Source organism: Aphelocoma coerulescens, chromosome 13, assembly GCF_041296385.1.
Source record: "Aphelocoma coerulescens isolate FSJ_1873_10779 chromosome 13, UR_Acoe_1.0, whole genome shotgun sequence".
NCBI classification, from domain to species: domain Eukaryota; kingdom Metazoa; phylum Chordata; class Aves; order Passeriformes; family Corvidae; genus Aphelocoma; species Aphelocoma coerulescens.
In genome coordinates, this window is record NC_091027.1 from 9,635,076 (window position 1) to 9,662,873 (window position 27,798).

A 27,798-nucleotide genomic window follows, 5' to 3' on the forward strand; every position below is an offset into this window, starting at 1 on the left:
CCGCGAGGCGGTGGGAGAAAGGGGAACCCGAGCCCGGTGCCCCCATCCTGCCCAACCCGTGGGGCCGCTGGGCCGCTTTCAAGCCCCGGGAGGAGCAGCCGGCTCCGAGTGGGACATCAAGGCTTGCCTTGCTCGTGACCTGCCTGAAAGGTGAGGAGTGACGTCAGGGAGGCAGCGAATGACGTCACGCGAACGGACCCGTGACGTAGCACGTAGTAGAAGGAGTTGCCGGCAGAGAGGTGTCCTCGCCATCCCGAAGCAGAGCGCGCTTGGACGGGAGGAAAGAGAAGACAGCGCAGATTTGGGGATGACCGCTCTGGAGGCACGCTCTCTTGTCGTGACATAAGTGTCGTGACCAGCAACGGGAATAACGGGGAGGATTTGGCTCTGTGCTGTAGGACTGCATCCGCTCCACAGAGCGCAGAGCGAGAGGATGCCTTTAAATCCACGAAAGACAAATGAGACGCACAGAGAAGACAGATACATGGTATAGATTAGATAGATATAGATTAGATAGATCGATGATATATTCTCCCACTGCTAACCCGAGCGCAGGTGTGCAGTAAATACCCGCCCACACCACGGCCCGGTTGCGGACACTCGTAGGGACAGTCAGGAGAGAACCAGGAGCTGCTTTGGCTCCCGAGGGCCAGCCCGTTACTCTCTATTTAGGGGCGGTATCGGGGAATGTCTGCCCCGGTGACACCTCAGGAGGAACTGAGGGCTGCGGTCGCCCGGGGAGACATCCGGACCCGGCATTACCGCGGCCGCCGCCCCGGCAGAATCACGCCGGTGCCCGGGCAAAGCCTGTCTTTGCGCCCAGCCGGGAGAAATTGAACCTAGAACGAATCTTTTAAAACTAGATTTTATAGAACAGAACAAAAAACGTAATTAATTTTAAAAAGGAAAATTAAAAGGAACGGAAAATGCTGCCTCCGGTTCGGAGGCTGCTGTGAGCAGTGGGTTTAAGAGCAGTGGGAGCGGAGCCGGACTGTTGACAGACTCGTGGAATCATAGAACCATCAAGGTCGAAAAATACCCTTAAGGTCAACGAGTCCCACCGCCTCCCTCCAGCACGGCCCGCCGGGCTCCGTCCCCTTTCCACCGAGGGTGAGGGAGCCCCCGCACCCCGACCCTGGGCTGCCGCCCACGGAAATAAAGGGAAAAAAGTGGGACTGTGAAGGGTCTCAGACACGATGCACGTTTGCAGTCTATTCACCTCCCTCCCCTCCCCCTTGGGAGAAAGGCCGTTCCCACCCCTTGCTTCTCACACGGGAGGAGGTCTCCATCCTTCCCGTGCCGTGGGCTCCTGCATCAGCTGAACCCCTCGAGTCCCAGAGACCCTGGTAAATATTTGCATTTTAAACCACGTCCATCTTAAATAGCCCCGAGGTTGTCTGGTTCACCTCGGGTGCTCGAAATTCCCATTAATTTGCAGACGCCTGAGCGAAGTTCAGCCAGGAGCGGCGAACAGACAGAAAGACATCAAAATGTCACCAAAAAAAAAAAAAAAAAAAAAAAAAAAAGGGCTCGTGAGAGCTGACCCTGACAGCACCCCCATGTACATCCCCTGAACGGTGCTTAAGACCAGAGGTGAAGGGGTTGGGAGCTTTGAGCTACCCCCGCCTGGGGTCCCCGGGCCTTGCGGGGCACTGCCGGGGGTGCGGGGCGGGCCCGACTCCATCACCCCGGCGGGGTCGGAAAAAGCCTGCGCGGCTGGAACACTGCTTCCCTCCACTTTTCCACAAAACAGTTCAAAAGTTCTTTCCCACATCTTTACTTGATTTGAAAGCAAAATAGAGTGTCAGGATAGATCAGTTAAAGTGAGCCAAGAAAGTGGAGAGGAGAGAGGGTCCTTTCCCCAGGCAGTCACAGCCATGGTCTTCATCCCCTTTCCCTTCCTCCTTTTCCCCTCACCCCCGCTACCCGCTGTTCCCACCTTCCTTCCCCCGTGGGTTTTTCCACTTCGCCAAAATACCGAGGTGTTATCCAGGAAGGCTAAGGCCGTATCCCGGCCTGCGTGGGCAGCACCGGGGACCGGCCCTGCTCCACAGGCCCCTGCATCGGGACAGGGTGCACAGGTGACCGACGCAGGAGAGGGGGTCTGCCAAGGAGGAGTGGGGGTCTCCCACCCCCTCCTCGCCGGCTGCCCCGGCCTCTGGACTGGCAGAGTCGCAGAGACCCCTCCCGAGGGTCACGGCGAGTTCGGCTGCAGCAGGAAAATTATTTGTTATTAATCATGTGCTGAAAGATGATGTGATGGGAGTGATGGCACTGCCGCTGCTCCCCGGGCTGCGTTCCCCCGGCCGCCAGGCAGGGCCCGGGCAGCGTTGTTACAGCCCCTGCAGCCTGGAAAATTATGTTAAAAAAGGTTAAAAACAGTTCAGACACAGCCCACAGCCCAAGCACCCCTCCAAGAACATATTCCCCGTGGGACTGAAACACGCTCTGGGGTCACTCAGCCCCGCGCAGAGATGCTGAGGGATGCGCGGGTGCACATCCACTGCAGCGTGCGGAGGTTCCGCGGATCGTGAGGCCCAGCCTGGAAGGGTGTGGGCATACCCGTGGAGATGCCGTGCTGCGCGGGGGCACAACCTGCGCGCTGCCGGGTGGTAGGGGACTATGGAGGGGGGCGAACTGACGGGGTGCTGGGGGCGGGCGGGGGGTCCCCAGAGGATTGTTCACCTTTCCATTCGTTTGTGAAATATTTTTAATACATCACCGAGTTTGGGGGACGCGGCGGGTGAAGAGGAAGGAGGGCATCCCCGAAGGAGACGCGGCCAGGCGGCGGGGGCCGGGCAGGGGCGGCGGGGGGCCGCAGGTCTGGCCGCGGGCGCGCAAGGGGCGCGGATGGCGGGGAGCGCGGAGGCAGGTCCCGCGCGGCCGGGCTGGGCCAGCGCTAGATGGAGTGATGCATGAGCGAGACGGGGAGGTTTTAACCTTCAGGGGGAGGAGCCCCGTTTAACTACAGGCATTTGTTCTAGGGCAGGTCGCTTTAATCTCTTTAGCTTTAAACTGTCCAACTCGCAACTCGCGTTTCTCTATAAGGGATCTTTACCACTTCCCTGCCTATGCGGCCGGAGCGCCGTGCGTCTCCCCAGCAGAGACAACCACCTTCCAGGCACTGCCCAGATTGCTTCCGACACCCTTAAAATAATACTGTTAGTAATAAGTGGATTTGCTTTTGTTTTTTTGTTGATTTTTTTTTCTTCCTAAAAAAAAAAAAAAGCTCCTTGTTCCTTTCTGTGTGGAATAAACACCTGCAAACTCCCCCAGGCAGCCCGGCGCCCCTGCCATGGATTCCTTTAAAGGTGGAATGAATTTGGAGAGACTGCCTGAGAGCTTGAGACCCCAACCCTCCCATGACATGGCTTCCAGCTTCCATTTGCAAAGATCCTCGGAACCCAGAGACCCGATCGACAACTCAGCCAGTGAATCCTCCGACACGGAGGTGCCAGGTAACCCTCCCCCTCCCCGCGCCCCCGCGGCCCCGGCCTGCTCCCCCCGCCCTGCTTCCCCCTCCCCACGGCGCCTTCCCTCCGCGGGGCGGCCGGGGGTGCTGTGCCTGCACCCCCCGCGCAACCGGAGCCGATGGAGGGACAAGGGTGAGCAAGAGCTGCCGGTGATCGCGGCGCCTCCATCCCGACCGAGCCCCGGGAACCGGAGCGGGGGGCAGGGGCCCTCCTGGAGCTGCCTCCCCCGCCGTGCCCGGGGCTGACAGACCGCCGGGAGGACACATGGTTCCATGGTCCCATCCCAGGAGCTGCTTTCTTTGATTTCTTTTATTTATTTTTAAATAAAAACTGCAGTTATTAACTGATGGGATCGAGAGGAAGGGGGGCTCTTCAGGGAGTGCGGTTTTGCCGGATGTTTCTGAAATAATGTCAGCTTTTGCCCGGGTTTATTTTCCAGCTCGGGTGGTGCAGAGATGGAAAAAGATCCCTCTGTCAGCGAAAAAAAAAAAAAACTTTAAAAAATAAAGAAAGGGCAGGCAGAGCCGGAGAGGCAGCATGAGGCCAAGGCAGGCAGCGCGGGCCGCTGTGGAGGGGATGTGCGCGGCCGCGGAGAGGTTTTGCGTGGGGGCTGAGCGCTTTCCCCGCAGGAAAAGGGAAGGATCCCCATGCCCTGACCACCGTGTGCGAGGGCTGCAGGGAACGCTGTGCTCTCTCAGATTGCATTTAATTAAAACAACAACATTTTTAGAATGACAAGGGAAAGGTAGAAGAAAGGAACAAAAGCTTCAGGAAGGAGTGTGATATTCCTTCTCCAGCAAGACCGTTTCAAAGGGAGTTTAGTTTTATATACTTTTAATTTTCTAATAGATGTTGTTGCTCTTCGGAGTCTTAGCAGGTCTCATAACCTAGAGAGTGGCTGTGGTAAGAGTCGGTCCCGAAGTGGCACTCGGTGATAAAGAGGTTTTGGGTTGTGCCTCCCGGCCTGATTCGCAAACAAAGTTAGGGACCGGCGTCTGGAAGGGACTCTGAGATTAGAGGGGATTATTGGAGATTAGAGAGGGAGATTTGCTCCATTTTGCCCTACCCCTCTGTGTGACCCCTCGGTGCTGCAGGAGGGCTGAGGAGCTGCCTGCCTTTCTTCTCCGAGAAGCTACAAAATACTTTTAGATTTTAATATTATTTTTAATGGGGGAAAAAAAAAGTTACAAAAGCCGATTAAAGATGCCTTGCCTTACGATTTGGAATTGTATCGCAGCCCTGCGCTGAGGCCGGATTTTTCGGGAAGACAGGGAGGGTTAAAGTCAGCGCTGGGCGAGGGCCCGCGGCCGGAGCCCATCGGGACTACTGCCGCTTCCCGATCGCCTCCCGCTCCCTCTCGGCCCGGTTTATCCGAGCTGTTCCCAGCCGAAAGCGGGAGAATTTGTTTTGGCGGCGGAGGTTATTTTTGTTTGTTTCGCCGCCGCCGCCGGGCCATGCGGCTCGGCCGGTCTGGGGACCAGGGGCCTGGGGCGATGGGGTCTGTGCTGAGAGGCCTTGGTGGCTCTTCAAACCCGGAGAGCCATCGGCCCCTTTTGGGGGTCCACTGAGCAGCTGAGGTTCGCTCGCACCCTCACCCCTTTCGCTGTGGACGGTTCCCAGAGAGGTGCTTTTCAAAGGTGACTTTGCAAGGACGAGTCCTCCCGGGCTCTGGATTCAGCACGCGATTATTTTTAGACTCCCGCTTACCTCGCAGAGGTCGGAGTTGTAGAAATGCCCCCGGGCCCGCCGGCGGAGGGAGAAAACCCTCTGAAAGGGGGTTTAAAAAAAAAAACCCTCTTAAAAGGAGGAGAAAAAAAAAAAAAAAAAACCTCTAAAAGGAAAAACTCGCGGCGGTTTTTCCCTTCTGCAGCAGCAGGACCGAGGCCGGGGGTTGGCCGCGGCCCCCGGCCCTGCACGGCCCGGCCGCACCTTTCCTGCGCCGCCGGGGCCCAGCCCGGGCGCACTTTGGTTGAGCCCCTTCAGTCGCTCTCCGAGCGCTTCAGCCGGGACAAACCGGGCCGGAACCCGGGCTTGGAGAGCCAGAGAGCCCGTTACGAAAGGGGAGAGGGGGCTCGCAGGGCCAGTGTTGGATTCCTGCTCCCAGCCCGCGCAAATCCCGGCCAGGAAAACCTTCCTGGGTGTTTTTGTTTTTCCTTCTTTCTTTCGATATGATTTTTGCGGAGGGCTTCGCTCAGCCCTGTGTTAAAATAAACACCAAAATCCTAAAAGACGAGGAATAAGATAATTATGAAAAGAGAATGAAGTGGGGGAGCGGAGAGGGGCCTTTTGCAATTAATTGCTCCTGGGTTTTCCACCCCTACCCTTCCAAAGTTTCCAGTCGCGGCCGAGCACAACAAAGACAATGGAGCAAAGATCACGCCTTGGTTTGGAGGGAGCGAGAAGGTGCCGTAGAAAGGCGGAGCGGCCGGTGATGCGGGGACCCCGTTCCCCACGAATGCACTCACCCCTCGGGCCCGCTTCGAGCCGCTCTGAGGGTCCCTCCTGCTGCGTCCCTGAGTGCCCTGGGCCCGCAGGGCTCCGTGCTCCTTCCCCAGCCACCCCGGGAAAGGCCGGGTTGGGCTGCGGGGCGCTCGCTGGGTGCAGGGCCCAGCGGGACACGAGTGGGTGCCCCCACGCGTGCCTCCGGTGGGATGGGCAGCGCTGGGTGCGGAACGGGGGTGTCTGCCTTTGTGTGCCTGTATTGGAAAAAAAACTAAAGCAAAGAAACACAAAACAAAAAAAAAGAAAACCAAATAAACCAACCATCCCCAACCCGACCCCCTCGCAGAAAAAGAGCGTAGCGGCGAGCAGAAAAACGAGGACGGGGCCGCCGACGACCCGGCGAAGAAGAAGAAACAGCGGCGGCAGCGGACCCACTTCACCAGCCAGCAGCTGCAGGAGCTGGAGGCCACCTTCCAGCGGAACCGCTACCCCGACATGAGCATGCGGGAGGAGATCGCCGTCTGGACCAACCTCACCGAGCCCCGAGTCCGGGTAAGAGGGGCTGCAGTCCCGCCGGGACCGAACTCTGCTCTGGGGCCGCCGGAGGGTGGGGGGCTCGGGGAAGCTGCCCCTTCTGGGAGCGCTGCGACGGTTTGCTCTGGGCTGGATTTTAATGACCAAAATTGGGGTCCAGACCGGAGAGGAGAAATTCAGCTCTCGGCCACGGAGAGATGCCGCCCGGAGCAGGTCGCGACCGTCGGCCCCACACTGGGGACCGGTTCGAAAAGTGGGCGGCGAGCAGTGCAGGGAGCAGCGAAAGGCCGGGGTGGGGAAGGGTCGGACTGTGGGGGAAAGAACCCTCTGGAGTGGTCGAAAAGCGGCGCGGGGATGGAGCAAGCTCCCATCCCTTCTTCCCTTTACTCTGGTTATTCCCAGTAATCGCAACGGCCATCTCCCAACAAACCACTGCCCCACGCACTGCGGCAGCGGGATCGAGAGATCCAATCCTCACAGTGCGGGTCTCGGTGCCGGCCCTCCCGGCCGCGCATCTCCCAAGGCCGCGAGCTGTTTGCGGAGGCCGAAAGCGAAGGGCAGGGACTGGGGAGCGGTCGCAAAGTCAATACGCGCTGAAGACACAACCTTGTACCGCGAAGGGGCTGGATTTTTACACGCCTCGGAGCCGATGCCACCATATATATATATATATGTTGTATATATATATACATATGGTGTACATATATATATGTGTATATACATATGTCCCTCTTAGCCAGACTCGAGGTTCGGTAATGTTGGTGCGCACAGCGAGATATATATATATATACATACATGTGTGTGTGTGTGTGTATATATATACATTTCAGCAGTTTCTTAGAGAGATTTGTGAGTGAAAGATCCTGGCAGAGAACGACCGGGCCGAACCGACTCGGTCTCTACCGATCTATCGCTGTGTCTCGGTTTGTCCACCTCTCCTGCGCTTTTTTTCCACCCGGGCATTTCCCCGCGCGGTTTTGGCGGTGGTCGCACACCAAGGGACCGTGGGCTAAGCACGGGAGGAAACGGAACTGCGGTGCAAAGCCCCACCGCCCGGAAAACCCACTTTTTCTTTTTTTTCTTTTCGTTTTTTGTTTTTAATTTGGCAATTAAACCTTGAGTGACCAAATCGGATTACAGAAATTCTGCTTTAAACATTAAAAGAGTAAACACCCATCTGAAACAAATGCGTCTGAAAGCATTGTCTTAATTGAGTTTAAAACAAAACAAAGCCCGAGCATTAATACTGGTTGAATATTTCAGAGAGCAAATAAAACTAAAATATGAGTTGCAATTAACATAATTTCGTTCTCTCTCTGTGTGGAAATGTTTGGGTTTGATGTTCTGAGATTGCAGATTGCAAATCTAACCTTAATTTGCTGTGAGGGCCTTCCTTTAAAATGTCTAGGAGCCATAATTAAAACTATTACCCTCATTTTCAGGAAATTCCTGTCTGGAAGCACCTTCCGAGGAGTATATTACAGGTTTTGAACATGTTGGCTTTCGTTTCCTATTTATACAGGATTCTTTTTATTATTGTTATTTTTTAAAATAGACTCCGCCATCCGTTCCCCCACGGAGTTTCCATCCTCGAGCCCGGTATTTAATAATAGTTGTGCCATTTCTGCCCGGGAGGGGAGGCCCCAAGAGCCGTCCCCCGCCCCCGCCCCGGCTCCAAAGGGAGCGCAGCCTGCGCGGGGCCAGGGCCCCGGTGTCCGCAGGGAGCTCGTGGGCCCCGGCTCAGTGGAAGAAAGCCGGGGTGCCGTGGGGAGGATGCTGCAAAGGAGGCTCGCAAGCTGGGCGCAGGCGGCAGGCAGAACGATGCTGATTTTTAACCAATTTTTAAAGAATTTTGAAGCTGCCCGTCTTCCGTCACGGGGGGCTCAGATGCTTTCCGAGGGCTAAATATATATGTGTATATATCTATATATATATATATATATATCTACATATCTATATATCTATATATCTAAATAATAAGAGTGAGATTGGATCCAGTTTTGCATCAAACATCAGGAGCGGCCCCCGCTTCTCTGTTTCCTAGTTAGGGCTGTAAATTCTCATTAGATATAAAGGCAGAGGCTACATCTATCCGAGGGCGATGCGGGGATTGATTTTTTTTTTTTTTTTTAACCTAAACATACTAATCCAATCCCTTTTTTTATGATCTGTAACAGGGGACTTTTATTACACAGCATTAGCGTTCGGAAACGCGGCAGAGCCGGGGCGAGCCGGCCCTAATCAGAGCGGGACGTCTCTTCGCCCCCCGCCTGGCTCCGGGAAAGGGGCGGCGGGGGGCGGGGGACGGGGGGGACGCGGACACCCGCGCAGGCACCCTTGGCAGAGAGGCGGCTGCGCGCATCCCGGTTGGCACATCCCGCTGGCCAGAGAGGGATGCGCGCAGAGCCCGGTGTGCGCGCAGGCACCCTGCGGAGCGGGACCCCATCCCGCGGGGGCGGGGGGCGGCGGGGACAGGCGGTGCGGGGCCGCGGAGCCTGCTCTGGCATCCCGGAGGAGCTGGCCGGGCCGGGGGGAGCAGGCGCTGGGCTGCGGGTACTTGCGCGCATCTGCGCACCGTCGGCGGGGTGGGGGGCTGCTGTGGTCCCGCACTCACCGAGACGTGTCGCTCCCCCCTCCCCACACAGGTTTGGTTCAAGAACCGCCGAGCCAAGTGGAGAAAGCGGGAGCGGAACCAGCAGATGGACCTGTGCAAGAACGGCTACGTGCCCCAGTTCAGCGGGCTGATGCAGCCCTACGACGACATGTACGCCGGCTACCCCTACAACAACTGGGCCGCCAAAAGCCTCACCCCGGCGCCGCTCTCCACCAAGAGCTTCACCTTCTTCAACTCCATGAGCCCCCTCTCCTCGCAGTCCATGTTCTCGGCGCCCAGCAGCATCCCCTCCATGAACATGCCCTCCAGTATGGGCCACTCGGCCGTGCCGGGCATGGCCAACTCCGGCCTCAACAACATCAACAACATCAGCGGCTCCTCGCTCAACTCGGCCATGTCCTCGCCGGCCTGTCCCTACGGGCCACCGGGCTCGCCCTACAGCGTCTACCGGGACACTTGCAACTCCAGCTTAGCCAGCCTCAGACTGAAATCAAAGCAGCACTCCAGTTTCGGCTACAGCAGTTTGCAAAGCCCCGGCTCTAGTCTAAACGCCTGTCAGTACAACAGTTGACGGACTTGACACAAACCACCTCCGACAAAGCACCGCCGACAAAGCAAAGCAGAAGCAAAGCGACGTTTAACGGAAAAGAAAAAAAAAAATTAAACCCGATGATGATTAAAAGCAAAACCCAAGCAAGTGAGAGAGGAAAAAAAAAAAAAATAAAGCACCACCCTCCCCCCCCCCCCCCCAAAAAAAAGCCCCCAAAACTTCCGCGGACTTCGACTGTCTAGGGAAAAAAAAAATGCAAACCAACGATGAAACCAAAAAAACAGCGCTTTAAAAATACATTAAAAATAAAATAAAAAAAAAAATACCCCGTCTAAAACCGTAAACGGACCAGAAAACTTTTGCAAGAGACACCGAAATCTGGTACATGGATAAGTTGCAATTTTTTTCTCTGGGTTATGCGGGTTGTATGTGTTTACTTGAACTTGCACAGGAGTCGGTAAGGCGGCCGCTGCCCCGCGGGGAGGGCGGCAGGAGGGGACGCCGCGGTGGTAAGAGCTGGTGGGACGGTTCTTGGCCGCTTGTCGCACGGGAAGAGTTTGGTTAATGTTTACCACTGAGAAACAGAATCACACTCGGAAAAAAAAAAAAAAAAGGTTGGTGTAAGAGGGGAGGAAAAAATAAAAACCAAATCGCAGAGTAGAATCTGCGGGGGGAAAATGGTTAAAATATTAGGTATGAAACTATTAAAATAATAATGACAAGGGTCAACCACTTATATAAGGTTATATTTATATCTACCGTTGCATTGTGCCGGATCATTGTCCTTGGCCGTTGAATAAACTGTTTTTAAAATGCATGATTCTTGATGTTTTTTCTTTAGTTGGAAGCTATAATCCAGTCATTCCTGATACTAAGCAGCTCAAGGTTCCTACCTCTTCATCCTTTCCAAAAGACTGCAGTATCCCTGGTTGTGAGAGAGCACAGAAACCCTTCAGCAGTGCGAAAACTGTTCATGTTTTTCCCCATCCAAACTCTTATCCTGATAATGAAATTATCATTCATCTTTATTTAAATGCAGGGGGTGTTTTTTTCTCTTTGAAAAGTAAAACTGAAAACCAACCCCCGTTTAGAAAGTCTAGAAAAAGAGACGAAAAATGGTCTGTTATGAAGTGATTTCAGATACTGCATCTCTGCTAGAGAAACGGCGAGCCTCGGCGTCCGGAAAGGTTCTTAGCAAAGCTGAAAGTGTTCCTTGCTTTTCTAAATGCGAAGGAAAAACAAGGAACCTAAAAAATTCTTAAGGTGTTATTATCTTAAGGTGTTATTATGTAAATATAGATACTTTTACAAGTGCTTGTTGGAAAAAACCCAACAAACAAAACATGGAAATGATAAATATGATTTTTATTAATACGCATACAAAACGCATATGAAGTTTAATTGCAGGCATATTTGTTGCTTATTTTTGTCGATACTTATTACCTGTAGATGACAAAGAGACATAAAATGCACACGGTACTTCTTTCCCAGTGTATTTCACACCTGTGGTAAACGTTACGCTGGATGTTTCAATTATGCTGTTGTGGATAAGGATGCAGTATATATATTGTTTTATAAGTTATGTTTTGTGATTTTTTTTTTTTTTTTCAAAATTAAGAGCATGGGAATAAAAAAAGAAAACTTTAAAAAAAAACTAAACCGAAACGAAATCTAGAAATGCCTTTAATGTTCTTTTCTGGCTGTGTTTAAGAGAGCGACTAAATAAGAAGAAAAGCAACTCTCTGCCCCCCGCCCCGTGGTGGCATTTTGGGGAGACCCTCCCCGCTTCCCCGGTAATTGCGTCGTCTCCCCGCGTCTCCCTTAGCGTCCCGACAGGGAAGGAGCCCGGTTCCCTGCCCCCGCTCCCCGGGGCAGCCCCGGCAGTGGAATCCCTCCCCGGGTCTAATTTTATGGCAGACTGTTACCGCTGTTTGCCGGAGCTGGGGATCCAGCCCTCCTTGCCGCTGCACTGCTGCATCCCACCAAACCCCAACGCTCGGAGCCGTGGGTCGCGGTTTTTTTCCTCCCCAAAGAGTTAATCCCCGCACCCTGGAGCATCCCCGGTGGGTCGCAGCCCTGGCACTGCTCCTTCTCCCGCAGCCACTTGTCCCGCTTCGCTAAGGTGCGTTTTTCTCTTTTTTTCTCCAAATTTCCCGACATCTTGAATTTCAAAGGTTGTTCGATTTATTTTCCCTCTCCTTTAAGTTTTTGCAAGCACAAAGCCCTCTGATTCTATTACTATTTATTTACTATTTGAGGACTATTTATTTACTAGTGCGATTACTATTAATATTTTGCCCCAAATGCCATAACTGATATAACGAATCAATGCAATATCCGGACCCGGCGGCAGGAATAGCCATCGCCGGGGCCCTTCCCCGGCCCAAACGCGCTGTTTGCGCGGCCGCGGACGGCCCCGTTCCCGGAGGATCGCAGTTCTCTGTGCCCCGGGGGGTGCCGCGCCCGTCCCGGGGCTGGGGGGCTGCGCAAGGGCTTTGTTCCCAACGCGGGGGCTCAGCAGAGCGGATCTGAGTCTCCCCGGCTACTCCATCCCTCACTACAGCCAGGAGAGTGTCACCAGAGCAGCACAAGGACTGATTTTCCCCCAGTTTCCAGGTGGGAGGGGATCTGCCAGACCTCCGCTGGGATTTTAGGTGTTCGTTTTCTCCTGTTCCTGGAGGTAGCACTGTTAGTCCTAAATCAGAGCAGCGGCGCTCACGTTTTGCCAAACCCTGCCCCAAGTTTCAGTTGTTGTCGGAGTCCTGAACCACCCACCCCCTCCCGAAACTGTCTGCAGGAAAGAGTTGGGGACCAGGGACACAGCTTTCTGTGCTGGTGTCCCTAACCAGTGTCCCCCAGCCCTATGACTGTACCAGGGAAAGCTGATCTGCTGCTGCTGGGCGATTTGGGCATCTTGACACATTTATGGCTCAGTGAAAGGAAAATTCCAAGGAGGCATGAGCAGAAAGCAGCTCCTTCACCTTCCCTTTGAGCTTTTACGGATGCCCTGCTTCCAGCAGCCTCTAGGTCTCCCCCACAAAGGTTAGAGCTTGGATTATTTGGGGGTTTGAAGTGTTTGGGGCACGGCTTCGGACTGCCTAGCCCAAGCACATTTTCCTTAGCGATATGCCTTTGGAGATGCCCGGGTGTGTGCCCACGCTGGGGGCAGCCGAGGAGGGCTGTCATTTAATGGTTCATTAGTCCCCGAAGTCCCCACAGGGGGTGGGGAGCAGTATAAAACACCGCTCACCACCACCCTTCTCACTTTGGTTTTTGAACTCGCCTTGCCGGTGTCTGGCTGGTGGGTGTTTCCACACACCGGAGGCGATGGTTTTCCATCCCTCGTCCTGCACATTCCTCCTGGTGGTTTCCAATGTGCGAAGCTCAAGTTGGAATTCCTGAAGCTGCATCACTTCGATCTAGCGTGGCTCCATCCCCGTGGGACCCTGCCTTCCAGCGGGTGCTGCAGAGAGCCCCCAGACTCCTGCCTACTGATTGCAGCCTTTGTCAAGGCAAGCAGATACTTGAGCCAGAGAAATACCGGAATCAAGTTTTCCATTTGTTCTGGGTGTCCTGGCTTACCTATTAGCATTTCCAAAGCAAAGCTGCCCGGGGAGAGCTTTGCTTGGGTTTGCTTGGGAATGCTGTACGGTCCTGAGAGGTCCCAGACCAACCCAGGAGTTGCTGCACAGTGGAGGCTCCGGTTGCACCAGCACAGATGAAGCTCACTTATGCCTCAGACTGCGCAGTCCATTCAAGATTAAATGTCTTCTAATAAAAAGCTGTGGTCAGTTTAATTCTAAATTGCATACTTCTCTTTATCTGTGGCCTGGAACTCAGCAAACTATGCAAAGTCCCATTTAAATTAATGGGATGCTTCAGTACCGATTTTAATGGGGTTTTGTATAATAAAAATAACACTTAGAAATGCCCTAACATTTTCCTGCGATCTTGCTACAAAAGTCAGTGGAACTGGGATAATAAAAATACAGGTTTTATATGAAACCTATGAAGGGTTTGTCATTAACTTCAGTGGCACAGTTTCAGGCCTTATTATTTTAGTATACGCTTATATAAGTAAAAATTACTTTATCAATTAAATGAGAATCTGTGACTTTTCTGTTCCAGTCTGGCAACTTGTATGTGAAATATTTAGTTTGATATTTTCAAAACAGCCAAAATATTCCAACTTATAAACCAGCCCATATACAAAGACTGAGAACAAACAAAAATACAGAACTACACATTGTTTTTGCTCAGAGTTTGCCCATCAAACAAAGCTGAGTTGTTACTTCTAAGAAAATACTTCATATCCTTCCTTTAATCTATCCAAGAGAACAGTTTTCTTCTCAGCCTCATAGAAAACAGTAAAAACCTCCTTCAAAGTAAAATATGTTTTAATTAACAGAGCTGCAAAATAAAATCCACAGCTATGCAGCAAGCCTCCTCTGCAGCTCACCATTGTGCAAACTGCTTGGGCAAGCTGCTCTTATTAACAAGCTACAGGCTATGCTCTGTTCCAAACTGATTAAGCAGTAGGGCTGCAGGCAGATTTTCTATCAAAAATGTTTCAGTGGCAGCCAGCCTGTTCTTCTGCAGAATGATGGGGTTTTTTTACAGGAAAAAATAATTTGTTTATCCCCAACTCCAATTTCTTTAATGAAGAAAGCATATGCACAAAAATTTTATTTACCAAATAACTTCCCGACAAATAAAAATTCTCATAGGAAATAAAAGAAGAAAAATGAAAGAACAAATGTACTCGATTTTTTTCCCCCTTCTTCACTCAAGAAATTTCTTGCAGAAAGCCAGGTAACAGTGTTCAGTCTCTGCTAGACACGAGCAAATTGGTTCACAAATCTTCCCAGGAGATCAGTGGAGCTCAATGAAGGCTTGTGCCCAGGGGCAAACCCCACCGATGTAAATGAGGAGCCCAGAACCAGCTCCTCCCGACACCTCTGCTGATGCCGCCCTACAATCCACGGCAGGCTGCAATTCCTCCCTGGAATAACATGTAAAACAGCACTCGCTCAGGGTTGCTAATTCAAGTCTTGCAGAACAGCTTCAGACCTCCTTCCTCCCCCCCAAAAAAACAGAAAACCTATGTGTTAATATGCAAAAACCAAAAATCTGACCTAGTATGAGCAGGGACAAAGTAGTGGCTGTCCCCCAGAAGTACAAAGCAATTTATATTACAGGCTTCAAAGTGATACATGCCTGGGTATAGGAGATTAGCAGTGGGATTTTCAAAAGCCCTATGTGAGTAAGGACCAGATTTAAAAAAAAAAAAAAAAACAAACAAAAAAAAAAACAACAACAAAAAAAAAAAAAAAAAAAAAAAAAAAAAAAAAAAAAAAACAAAAACCAAAAACGATTCAGTGAATCAGTCCTGGTGTGAGATTTTCCTAGAAGTGAGTGAGTTAGGCACCTGGGATTTAGACACTAAGAATGAGACTTTTAGAGGGATTTAGATGTCTGAAGATATAGCTAAGTATATAGTGGGATCTTTGAAAGCACCCAGTTCCAGTGTCTACCAGAGGTACCTGCTCTGGCTCCTTCTGAGGCTCCTCTAACTGCCTGGGTGAAGCTGTGAGAACCCAAATCCCTTCTAAAGGCTGGCTCTTGGCATTTGGGCGCCCTCAAAAATTCCCATTCTCCCTCCACTTCCTTCTTTTCTTTTTTTCCCAGAAAGTCTAGAAGGAGGGTTCACTCTTTTAAGATCTAATTCAGGAAAATACTTAAGCACACAAGGAAATTACTCAGTGAAATGCTTCTAGGCATGAGGCGAAGCCCTGATCTCAGAGAGGCCAGCTGGAGACCTGTCACTGACTGCAGAGCAGTGGGGCTGTGACCCATGGGTAACCATAGCACCCTGCTCCTCACACTCTGCTATTAAAGTCAGCAAATCAAAATTGCTTAAATTTAAGCAAAGTTAGGCAAGGTGAAGAAAGCATTTTGGAGAGTTGAGCTCTCACCATCCCTGTTTTAAGTCAGATCCCAAGTTTAATCTTATGGTCTCACAAAGTAAGATGCCACTCTTTAAACATTTACAGGGACAGGTTTGAAGCTTTGACAGAAAACCTGGAAAGGCAGGTGAGAAGATGGGGGCCAGCCTGCTTCCCCCTCCCAGGGTCTGGGGAACACAGGCAGCAGCCTCCCCTCCCTGCTCTGCAGAAGGCAGTAGCTTTGGGGAGCATCCCAGAAGTGGGTTCAGAAGTGGAGCCTGGGGCTGGAATGTCCTGCACAAGTCTCTCTCCACCCACGTGCAGACCATGAGCTAAACCTCACCAGGCAGGGGCTGGCACCTCTGCTGGTCACATTTGCAGGGGTCATAATTTGAAAAAGTCAGAAACTGCCAATCCACGGTCCTGTCTACTTTCCTGACCTGGACCCACCCCGTTATTTGTCCTACCCACATGTACCCCCAAGCTCTGACATCACAGACACCTACTCACTGCAAGGCTCCCCCCGCTGTGTCTATTGACCTGTTCTGCATTTCTCCCCCATACACCTCATTCCTCACCTGTCTATCCCATACCGATACCTGTCAGCCACAAGTCAAGCTGGATGTGTGATTTAACCACTGGTTACATACATCACTCTGTTCTATATATCTTCATCTATCTGATCTCTGATCTGAAATCATAACTATGAATTTTTTATCTGCATGCACACTCTGAGCTCTCCACTATAGCTCCTCTAGATGGGCACATTTCATTTGTTCATCTCTACCTTGAATCCACTCATTTAGCCAACCCTGCTCCCCCACTGCCAGCAAAACCATATAACTTTAGAATACATTAACCTAACAACTCCATTTCTGACATATTTACCTAATCTTCTTTCTTATTGCTTTAACACAGTTTAGTATCAGCTAAATACAAATCTATCACATATTTCTACCCATTCCTCTAAGATGCAGGGTTAAGATTAAGTTAGAGACAGGGTTAAGGCTTATTGCTTAGAGTTAGGGTCAAGGTTTGCTAGAATTGGGTTTAGAGTTGGGATATGGTTGGTTCAGCGTTTAGGATTATGTTTGGTTTATGGCTGGGTTTGGGTGAGGCATGGTTTAGGTGTAGGACAGGACTGGTATCAGGGTCAGTGGGAGATTTCAGTTTGTGTTAGGATTAGGTAATGGATGCAGTTTTAGGTGAGGTCAGGGGTTTGGTTTAGTGCTGTGTTCAGATACTTTCGGTTTAGATTTGTCTTAGTGTTATGTTAGAATAAGCATTAAGCTAAGAGTCATGTTTGTGTCAGAATTTAGAATTAGTGTTAGTTTTAGGATTGATTTGGGAGTCACATGTCAGCCTTGATCATGTAATCTCTCTATGCTTATTTCTTGTGCAAACAGATCTGTTCTCTTTCTGTCCATCTAATTTTCTCTCCCACACACCCCTGCAGGTGTTCATAGGTTAGTTTCGTAACACCTAATAATCCATTTTCCCCATGTTTTCTCATTTACCTGACCTCTTAGCCTATTTTGCATACATTCAAGTCTCACACATCTAATCTATCTCACATATACTAATCACTCTCATCCTTTCTTATAAGACTAATGTATTCACCTCTTCTGCTTTTGCCTGTCATGCCCAAGACATCAATGCAACTACTGCCACGATTAACGATATTTTTTCAGTTTCTTTTATACATACTCATTAAGGTAGCTCCTGTGACTACTTACCTACCTAATTAATCTGATGCAAATTTCAATTAATCTCTCTGAATTTCCATAGTACATCCCAAACTATATATTTTCATCTCTTTCCTTGTTCCATCCATATTCATTTCTCTGCTCACTCGTACCCACTCTTATGAGCTTCCTGGTACCCACTCATCTGTATGTGCACCCACATCCTTCTTCATCAATCATCCTGTCCAGGATTTACTCTTCCATTAAGCATCCCTCTAATTCATACCATCAGGCTAATTTCTCAGCACTCCCAACTCATAAATACTCCTCTGTCTCTTTATCTACTCAATACCTGGTCCAACCTGTTAGCTTGCTAATTGTTCCAAGCTTGTTTTTTTCAGCATAATCTCTTTATTCTGCATGAATTTTACATATAATATATTTACTCCATTACTATATTACCTCACTCCTCCTAAAGTGCTTTTTTTGCTTTTTCCCAAAACTATACCCCTCTCATGTCTGTGCACTTCATCTTTTTTGTGTGCATTGACCCAATGCTTTTTCCACTCCCCTATGTCTTGTACAGCACCTTTTTCACAGCTCTCTGTCTGTGTGTTTGCAGGGACTCTTGATCACCAGATACCCTCTCTATGGGTGCTACTCATCTATTATTCTATTCATGGCTCATCTGTTAATTCTCTGTTGTTCTTTTATCTGTTCCTCCCTCTATCTACATTCCCCATAATCAATGCCCCATTCACCCTATCAGCTCATTTTATTGTCATATGTTTATTCCATTCTTCCAGCTATATTTCCATCCATTTACCCAGACAACACGTATTCTGTCTGCTGTGAACTTGTCCCTCTCAATCTAATATCTTTCTCTTTTGGCCTTTAATTTATTAATTTGTTCTCTACATGTTTATCTAGTCAGTATTTCTAGCTAATATGAGCTCATCTGATAATTCAGCCAGGATATACATCCATCTCTTCATCCACCCATCCATCCAATTTCCGCTCAGCTGAACTAGCCTCAGAATATTCACAGTATTTCCAGTGGATCACCTTTTCCTTGTTACATCCATTTTCCTGTGTTAGATATGTTAGCACCACTGCTGCTCATGTCACTTGAATTTATGTAGCCAAACATATCTTTACATACCTAAACATGTCAATAGACACAGACATCAATTCATGTCTCCATCTGTTCCCTACTTTCCACTGTTTTCTGCTCTATCCATACTTATTTCCTTGTTACCTATTACAGCTACAGACTTACAATATCTGCTTGCAATAGTCCACATTTCCATATTTCAATCTATGCAGATTACATTCACACCACTTAACTTCCCAGCCATCCAGCAATTACTTTACCTACCCAGTCCAGCTTTTTTCCTTCCATATTTATGTGTTCCACACCCATACAACAAACCAATATCTGATACACAGACGCCTATTTGCTCATTTTATCATGGCCATCAGGCTCGGGTACACTGCAGTCCATCCCATGCACTTTTCTCTGTCAAAATTATTTCAGGCCTTCCTTCCTTCCTTCCTTCCTTCCTTCCTTCCTTCCTTCCTTCCTTCCTTCCTTCCTTCCTTCCTTCCTTCCTTCCTTCCTTCCTTCCTTCCTTCCTTCCTTCCTTCCTTCCTTCCTCCCTCCCTCCCTCCCTCCCTCCCTCCATAGTTCTCCCATACCTAGCTCTACATTTTAAAATATTTCTGTTTTATGGAAAATCCAGCCAGCCCCTCTTCTGTCCCCATATTCATCCCACAGGTTCTCCGTGCAGCCCATCAGCCCCCTCATTTCCAGCTCTACTACTCAGCCATCCATCCAGCTGCTGGATAAACTTTCTGCTCACCCAGGCAGGACTTGCTCTAACACAACACATCCCACTTCTACTCCTGACATGCATCAAGACCACCCTTACCCCTGGCTAGACCACCTAGTCCATGTCACATGCACATGCTTTCCCTCCACCATCACATCTTCTGTATTAATATCAAATTATCCACCCTCTGCACAGACCCTGTATATGTCTATGTAATTATGCCAACTATTCTAATCCATCCATCCCCCATGTACTTGTGTATCTCTACCCATTTAATTATGTATGTTTATCTCAACTGTCCATCAGTTTACACCATAAAATCCAGCAACCAGCACATGGGGCCATTGGATCTGGGTGCCCAACACACTCTCCCTCATCAGACAAGAGGCAATTCAGTTCCACATAACTTCAGCAGTCATGCTTTGATCATTCTCAGTGACCCAGCCTCGTATCAGACTGATGGGTACAGAGGTATGGAAAGCAAGAATGGATTAGTCTGAGTAAATGTTATGTAACCCTGTATATCTCAGAGCAGAAATAACAATCAGTTGTGAACAAGTAGAATTTTGCTTCTGACATGGTGGGGAGGATCAAGGTCATTACACCAACAAAAGGAAGAAAAGTGCATGCTGGGAAGAGATAATATCATCTCTGCATCGGTGAAAAGTGCGATTTCATGGTGTGGGATTTTGTCATCATATCTATCAGGATAAGAGAAGTCATATCAAAGGCTCCCACCTCAGCTCTGCACTCTTTCTTACAAGTTTTGTTTCCTGTTTTCCTTTGGCACTCAGAATCTTTCCCTGACCAGGTGAATCTAAACCTGCCTGCAGTTGTTGTGGGGGAGTTTGTATCCAGTAAAATCAGTGTCCTCTTCTTACTCTTAGACATCTTGTTTTTTCCTGCTCAGATTCTGGACCCTGACCTGGATTCAAACAAAAGCTTCACAGGATGAATCTGCATGGCTGAATGGGGGAAAGCCCAGAGTCTAGAAGAGTTTGGACCCAGGAATTTGAATTTTCAGGATGCTGGGCCGTAGGATTTGGTTTTAAACATTTTGCTGTTATTTTATCTATTCTCAATTACCTTCCAAAACCAAACCAGTATCATTTGCTGCCAAAAATATTTGGGATCAGTGAACCATCAGGTGGCAAAGACTGACAAAGCAAGTTTGCAAGTGCCTGGAGTTATGCTTCCAAGTGCCGTGGATGGAGCTGAGGACTGGGATGCCCCAGGAGGCTTTCCTGAGTCCTTGCAAGCCACACACATGGCAGGAACTGGGGGAGTGGAGGGCAGGAGTCGGGAAACCCTTGGGAAAGTGTCATAAATACCTCTCGGTATTCCCTGAGATAGCAGAGCCTGTTCATGCACTGCTGGTTGCAATCACCAGGCTCTGTGAGAAATTGTTTGTCTTGGTCTTTGCATTAGGTAAATGCCCAACCCAAATTCACTGATAACAGCAGACACCAAAAAAAAAAAGAAAAAAATAAAAACAAAGAAAAAATAACCCAGAGACAAGGTCTCCTTGGGCCCCCAATCAGCAACAAAAAGGCAGTGACCAGACAGCCATTTAGTGAACATCTCAAAGCTATCTACCGTCTGCTGGAGGGGCTTTAAAGGCATCAGATTTGTGTGTTTGGCTCAAGCCAAGTGAATTGTAGTCTAAAGCTTTTCCTTGAATTCAAGGCTGTGTTTACTGCAGTCAGGGCGAGGAGAAGGAGGCAACCCCAAAGCCCTCCCTCCTCCTCTTCCCCCACCCTGCAAGCTCCAGGCTTGAAACTTGATTTAAAAAAAAAAATACAAGATTGAATTTCAGTTTGCAGGATTAGGGAGATGACTTTTAGGGGCTGCTTGTTGGAAAAAAAGGAAAGCAAAGCAGCTGGGAGGGATTAGGCTGAGCTGGCGTCTGCACTTTCAACTGATTCAATTTTGCTCCACAAGACATTGTATCTGAGCCTTTCTGGAGACTATTCAAAGCAAATCATTTTCATTTTACCATTTGGTAAGTGATCAGAGTCTATTTTTAGTGAATTGGAAGTGTCGGGGGTTTTCTCTCTATCTTCTTTTCTTTTCTTTTTTTTCTTTTCTTTTCTTTTCTTTTCTTTTCTTTTCTTTTCTTTTCTTTTCTTTTCTTTTCTTTTCTTTTCTTTTCTTTTCTTTTCTTTTCTTTTCTTTTCTTTTCTTTTCTTTTCTTTTCTTTTCTTTTCTTTTCTTTTCTTTTCTTTTCTTTTCTTTTCTTTTCTTTTCTTTTCTTTCTTTTTTTTTCTTTCTCCACTTTCTTCCACAATTGAATATCTCCATTTGGGGTATCAAGAACAGACATGTTTGGAGGGAATGTTTACCACAGCTAGAAACCTAAATTTATTTTATGCCTCAATTCCAGAAGAAGGGGCACCAGAGAGAGAGAGGTTGGACCTGGCAGGGGTGTCAAACCACTCTCTCAGAAAGTCTCCCAGAGCCCAGGTTCTGCATTAGTTTGGGTGTTTTTTGGGTAATTCCTTATGATTTTGGCAAATCCCAGCAGTTGCATGTGGGTCCCTGCAGCCTGCAGGGCTCTTAGCAGAGGTTGGGCTGTGCCCAGGAGCTGTTGAGTGGGTTGGGGGGGGAATGGGACACAGTCGAGGGTACAAGCTGATTTTTCTCCAGATAATCCCCACCTTCCACTCCTCTTCCAAGGTTAAACTGACAACTCAGAGGTATTTTGCAACATCTTTGGTGGCTTGGTTGCATTTCTCATTGAAAAAAACAGAAATCAGAAAACTTTCTTGAAAATAAGAAACGGGAGAAAAAGTCTTACCACTTGGGAAGGGGGGAATGCTTTTCCTTCCAGTTTAAATGCATTTTTACACTTTTTTTTTTCTTAATTTCACTTTACTGCAAACAAAAGAGTTTGAAGGGTGTTCTTTCTCCTTCTTTTCTTTTCTTTTCTTTTCTTTTCTTTTCTTTTCTTTTCTTTTCTTTTCTTTTCTTTTCTTTTCTTTTCTTTTCTTTTCTTTTCTTTTCTTTTCTTTTCTTTTCTTTTCTTTTCTCTCTTCTCTTCTCTTCTCTTCTCTTCTCTTCTCTTCTCTTCTCTTCTCTTCTCTTCTCTTCTCTTCTCTTCTCTTCTCTTCTCTTCTCTTCTCTTCTCTTCTCTTCTCTTCTCTTCTCTTCTCTTCTCTTCTCTTCTCTTCTCTTCTCTTCTCTCCTCTCTCTTCTCTCTTCTCTCTTCTCTCTTCTCTCTTCTCTCTTCTCTCTTCTCTCTTCTCTCTTCTCTCTTCTCTCTTCTCTCTTCTCTCTTCTCTCTTCTCTCTCTTCTCTCTTCTCTCTTCTCTTCTCTTTCTCATTCTTGGAGATGTTCCATCTGGTACATTGCTTCACAAATTGAAACCCTTCTACAAAAAGGGGCACAGGTTGGGTGAGGGTCTCACAGCATCATCCTCTGGCCCTCCACAAACACAGCAGCTCCCTTGGACTTTGGGGAGGACAAGGGCTTTTGCAAGCAATGGTTAAAAGCCCTTCTCTTGCTGGCCTTGCCACAGATTCATTGTATGCCTTTAGTGCATGTTATTTATTGTCCTTGCACCTCCTCTTACATAAAATGCTTGTAGCAGAGAACAGAAAATGATAAATGCTGGGGTGTTTTCCACCTCAGACTGTATTGCAAAATATCACTTTTGCTCCAGGAGCAGGAGTGCCTTCTCTGCTCCCCGACCCAGACATGGCAGATAAACAGTGCAATATCAAATGCCGCATCTCCAAATCAAAAAATCCAACCTCTGGATGACAGTCTATCAGGAAAAATATTTTCCTTCTTCTGCTATATTCTCCAGGAGGTGTTTTTCCTATTAGTGATGTCTATAAAGCATTTGCTTTGTGTAAAAGGTTGCAGACTGCACCCCAAAGCAGGTGGGTGAGTTTATTCAGTTTAGTTTGTAGAACAGGGGAGGGCACTTGATGGGCATCCCTGGCTGGTGTGGGGTGTTTTGGAGGGACATGGGCAGGAGCCCTCTTGGGACCACCAGCCCTTTGGGACACACAGGGCCACTCACGGTGAGATGCAGCTCAAAAGGATGGAGCAAAACAACAAGGAGGAAGGTAATAAAACACTCCCTCTGTGTGGGGAGGCAAACAGCGTGTGAAGCCCTAAGAGCACCAGATCCAGAAAATAAGCTGTGGGTGAAGGCTGGGACACCATCCCCTGCCATGAGAAGGACCTTCAGGAAGGTTTGGTGAGATTCCTAGGATCAGCTATTCCTTAAAAATGAGGAAAAACCCTCTCCTGCCTTGTTCTTGTTGTCCTGGGCTGAGCCTGCAGCCTGGCCGGGTGTTTGGGCCACAACAATCCCCCACCCCGCAGAGCCAGGCAGCAAGTGCTGAGAGCCATTGTAATAGCAACAATTCTTTATTCACAAGCTGGAGCAAAAATGGAATCTGCAAGCAGAGGGGAAGAAGGGGGGGTGGGGGGCAAAACACAACCGATCTTGTAAAAGAGACCCTTAAAAAATACCATACATGTAGGCTCTTGCACAAGCATTTTTTTTATCAGTCTGCAGTCAGAAGACGAGAATGCAATAAGTGCATGGCACACAGGGAACTGGGGGTAGGAGGGTCTCTTCTAATAAAAAAGAATGGATCTGAACAAAGAAAAAGGTTCTGCAAAACTGATGGTGGCAGATGGCATCACCCCACCATGTTCCCTTTCAATTGCGGGAAAATATAGTAAAGCAATTTAATGAAAACGCTTAAATAAGCAAACAGTGCAGTTAATTGAACCCATATGCATTAGGAAGGAAATCTAAAGTATACTGATTCATTAAGTTTTATATAACTGTAAACCCCCAGAACCTAAGACAGAGTAAGAAGCCATGATGAAGTGCCAACTAGAAGGGGACCTTCTACCCAGCTTCACTTCGATCTGTTTTGTTATGACAAGAACAAGTGGTTTTAACAAGTACACCATAAATCAGGAGTGTGCGCTCCAGCCTGGAGTCTTCCAGGTACCAAACTCTGCAAACTCACATTCCTTTTCCTCCGGTGGAGTTCTTTATTTTCCAAGACAGAAATAACTGGAACTTGGATGCTGCCATCTGCAAAGAAAATAAGCAGGGAAGAGGTGGTCCTTGAGGTCTTTATCATACTTTTTATTCAAGAGAACTTGGTGTTGCATCTGGATGACGCTCCCTGAGACACTTTTGATGAAGGCTACATGTCCCTCACACCTGGCTTTGACAGGTAAAACAAACTTCTTTCTTTGGCAGTGAGCATGAGCTATGACTTTTGGACAGAAGTTGGATAGACAGAAAGCTAGGACTGGAAAGGCAACTACTATACCCACAGTTTAAAAACCACCCATAAATAAAATCCTAGGGAGAAAGCAGCCCTGGCACCACTGAAGCAAGTCCAAAAATTCCCTTTGATTACAAGAGGGGCAGAACTTCAGGAGATCAGGAAGCCTCTGGGGATGCTTGGTTCAGGATTTGCCTTGTGTGTTTTGGAACTGGAGGTATCAACTCTGGTCGCTGCTTTCACTGAGCTCTCCATGGCTCATGAAACAAGATCCATTCAGTTTTCAGAGAAATCTGGTTTACTGCAAAATAAAAGCCAGCAAGTGATGATTAATTGATCCCAAGGCACAACTGTGAGCTGGGTTTTGGATTTTTTGGTGATGCTGATTCAAAGTGTCATTGCAGTGAGCAGAATAAGATCTTCATCCTCAGTAATTTGGGTCTGAAATGAAGGTGACCTGCAGCCAAGAGAAGGGTCTCAGGGTAATTGGAAGGGCATCCAGAGCATCCAGGCTGGTTCAGGAGATCATCAGTAACCTGCAAAGACACTGAGGCCTTTCCCATCCATATTCACTTGCTATGTATAACTCAGCAGATGGGGGATGTAACAGGAGAAAAAACTACAAAGGCAAAAAAATTGCAAAAATTAACTTTTCATTCATAAAGGTTGACAACACAGGCTAAATCATTGCACAGTGCAATTCTTGGTAGTCAGGACTTAAAAAAAATCCAACCACTTGAAAATAAGCACAAAGAAAGCAGACATCTGTAATGAACATGCAGAACATTACAAAAAATAAATTTATTTAAAAAAAAAACAATAAAAAAGACACAGTGGATTTCTAGGTTGGGTCTTCATAGAGACTTACAAATATAATGGTTTTCTTTGTCTCTCTATAGGAAGTGCCGTGGGGATCCCAAGACATGGGGATTGATGGGGGCATGGAGGTGCATGGGGTGATCTGCCCCTGCCACCCAGAGTACTTTGGCCGTGCTGCAAAATAGGTGCAGCCCCTGTCTGAAGTGAAAAGTTCTGCTGGTAGGTGACTACTGCAGCCCCTGTTTGAATTTCCTGGATGTCAGGCACAGTTAACGTCAGGAAGACAAGGGAGAGCTGAATTTTTGGCCCCAATTCAACAAGGCACTTAAGCACAAGCTTAACTGTAAGTACGTACTTAAGTCCCTCCTTATATAGCAGAACATATGTTAACACCTCGCTGAAGCCTGGGCTAAGTGCATGCTCAAAGTTAAGCGTCTGCTTAAGAGCTTTGTTGAATCAGGACTGTTGTTTACTTCCAACAATTGATGTCTCCTGGAATATTCACAGTTCTAGTTGCAAACCTCATGCATCTGTTTTCTCTTAAGATTATTAATAGAGTCATTCTTTAAAAAACACACGGCGACGCAACTCTTGACAATCTGCAATTGCTGCCTTCAGGAGAGTGGGGGACCAACAAGGCAGGAGCATTTCCATAGAGATCCCTCATTGCCCTTCATTTTCCATTTTATTCTAGGTAGTTTAAGGGAAAGCAACAGTGTTACAAAACAATGTGGAGTCACCAACAATAGAAATAATCTGAATTTAACTTAATTACAAAAAAATGTGTTTCCAGTTTTAGGAATCATGGAGATTGCTGGAATATAAACTTATAAATGGCAAATTGCTAATGTAAATATGTGTCAGTTAGTATATATACATGTAAATCACATAAATATAAAATTGGCCCTATAAATTGGACAGTTATGTCAGGAAATCTTGAGCTATTGGAACATGGCTTAACTCCACCATCAGGTAGCAGAAAGGGCGTTTTAGGGAAATTAAGGTAATTCACAATTTGTGTTGTTTACAGTGATTCCCATTCCCAAGGTGATGAGCCCCCAAAGAAATAACACTCCTTGTTAAAATTGACTGTGATGAGTCTGGGATGTCAGGATGCTCTCAGGAATGCCAGATAGATAGATAAGGCGCAGAGCAACATTCTGTGTCTCTACTCACCTTTTTTTATGATTTATTTTCTTTTGCATGGTTGTTGGGCATCTCTCCTGTGCTCTGTTCCCCTTTGGGAAAAAGGCTGCTCCCTCTGTTTCTCCAGGCAGGTGTCGACATCTCCACTTAGGTCCCAGGGCAGATCTGGGGAGCCGCTGAGGCACCACATTGTCCCCAGAGAGGCGGGTGCCCATCCCAGCTGCAATTTTTCTGCCCATGGCTCAGGTCTGTCACCAGCCATCCTGGCCCTGCTGGGCGGTTTCCCAGCAATGCTGGAGACTTAGACCACAATAGAAGGAAATCACTAAAGCTGAATTGCTCCAAGTAAGTCCTCAGCAGGGTTTGACTGGTAAATATTTAACAAGGAGAACTCCCTATCCTCTCCTGGTACGTATTAAACTAATACATTTATTTTAACAAGGGAAACGGTTTCCCCAAGCTCCCGCTCAATTTGAGCCCTTGACTTCTACAAAAGCCTCAGTAAGGTTGGCTTCCTGGGGCTCAGTAATTCACTGGGACTAAACGAGAGATGGCTCTGAGCCATGAACTTGGAGTCTGGAGGTGACAGGACCTCCCCAAGGTTGAGGAGAGCTCAGTAGTGGGGTTTCCATTCCCACTTGCCTTCAGACAGGTCCAACACCCACCTCAGGACATCCCTGCCACCACCAACTTCTGACCATTTCAGCCATCCTGTGGAGTGAGGTTGACCATAGCCCATCACAGTTTCCATGTGTTGGAAGCAGTTCTCATGCCAAAGTCCTCCCCACAGAAGTTTTGCAAAGCACCAGTTCCACCAGTACCCATCCTGCACTTCCTCCATCCCCAGGTCCTTTCTGCTGCCTCTCCCTGCACTCAGATGGAGGCAGGTGTCATGGGCAAGGACTTGATGCTGGGAGAGTGAGCAGCTCACATTCCTTGTCCCCAGGCTGGTGATGCTGAGGGTTTATTTCCCCTTGGCTCTGCTCTTTTCTCCATTCCATAGACCAGAGGAGGACCCTCAAGCCCCTGAGAAAAAGTGCTTTCACTACCAGTGTTCCTTCGAGGTGCCCAAAGTCATTTCTCCTCAGGAAGCCCTGCTGAGCCGTATCCTCATGCTTTCTGATCTGAACAGGACACACTCACGAATGCAGCCCCACACATGGGAGCTTGGTTCTCCACATGACCTTCCCACAGGAGCTGGGGCTCTGTTCCACTGTGGACTGTGTCCCTTTGTGCTCTGAGCAGGAAGGTGGCTGCCCAGTGAATTCTGCCTCTGCAAAACATGTCCTGAATAGCTCATGGGACATGTCACTGGTGCCAGAGCTCACCCACAGGCACCCACAAACTGCACAGCTTCTTTCCCTGCCATGGCATTGCTGCTACTGGAGGCCCCAGAGATGGTCCCATCCCCTTCAGGCAGTGGAGGCTCCTGGCCTCCCATCCCAGCTGGCAGAGCCCACTGCTGCCCTTGTGGGCTGTGGGCTGGCTCTGAG

At 48.4% G+C, this 27,798-nt stretch overlaps 1 protein-coding gene across 1 annotated transcript; it reads left to right on the forward strand.

The window, feature by feature from the left end:
- The first annotated feature begins 3,295 nt into the window (after positions 1-3,295).
- Positions 3,296-9,634, forward strand: PITX1 (paired like homeodomain 1). Its single transcript, XM_069029022.1, has 3 exons — positions 3,296-3,458; positions 6,262-6,467; positions 9,095-9,634. The coding sequence occupies exons 1-3, from the start codon at positions 3,296-3,298 to the stop codon at positions 9,632-9,634; spliced, it is 909 nt and encodes a 302-aa protein (XP_068885123.1).
- Positions 9,635-27,798: the final 18,164 nt, after the last annotated feature.

Coding starts and splice junctions, on each gene's coding strand:
- PITX1 (XM_069029022.1), top strand. CDS start 3,296: ATGGATTCCTTTAAAGGTGGAATGAATTTGGAGAGACTGCCTGAGAGC. Junction 3,459..6,261: donor CTCCGACACGGAGGTGCCAG/GTAACCCTCCCC, acceptor ACCCCCTCGCAG/AAAAAGAGCGTAGCGGCGAG. Junction 6,468..9,094: donor TCACCGAGCCCCGAGTCCGG/GTAAGAGGGGCT, acceptor CTCCCCACACAG/GTTTGGTTCAAGAACCGCCG.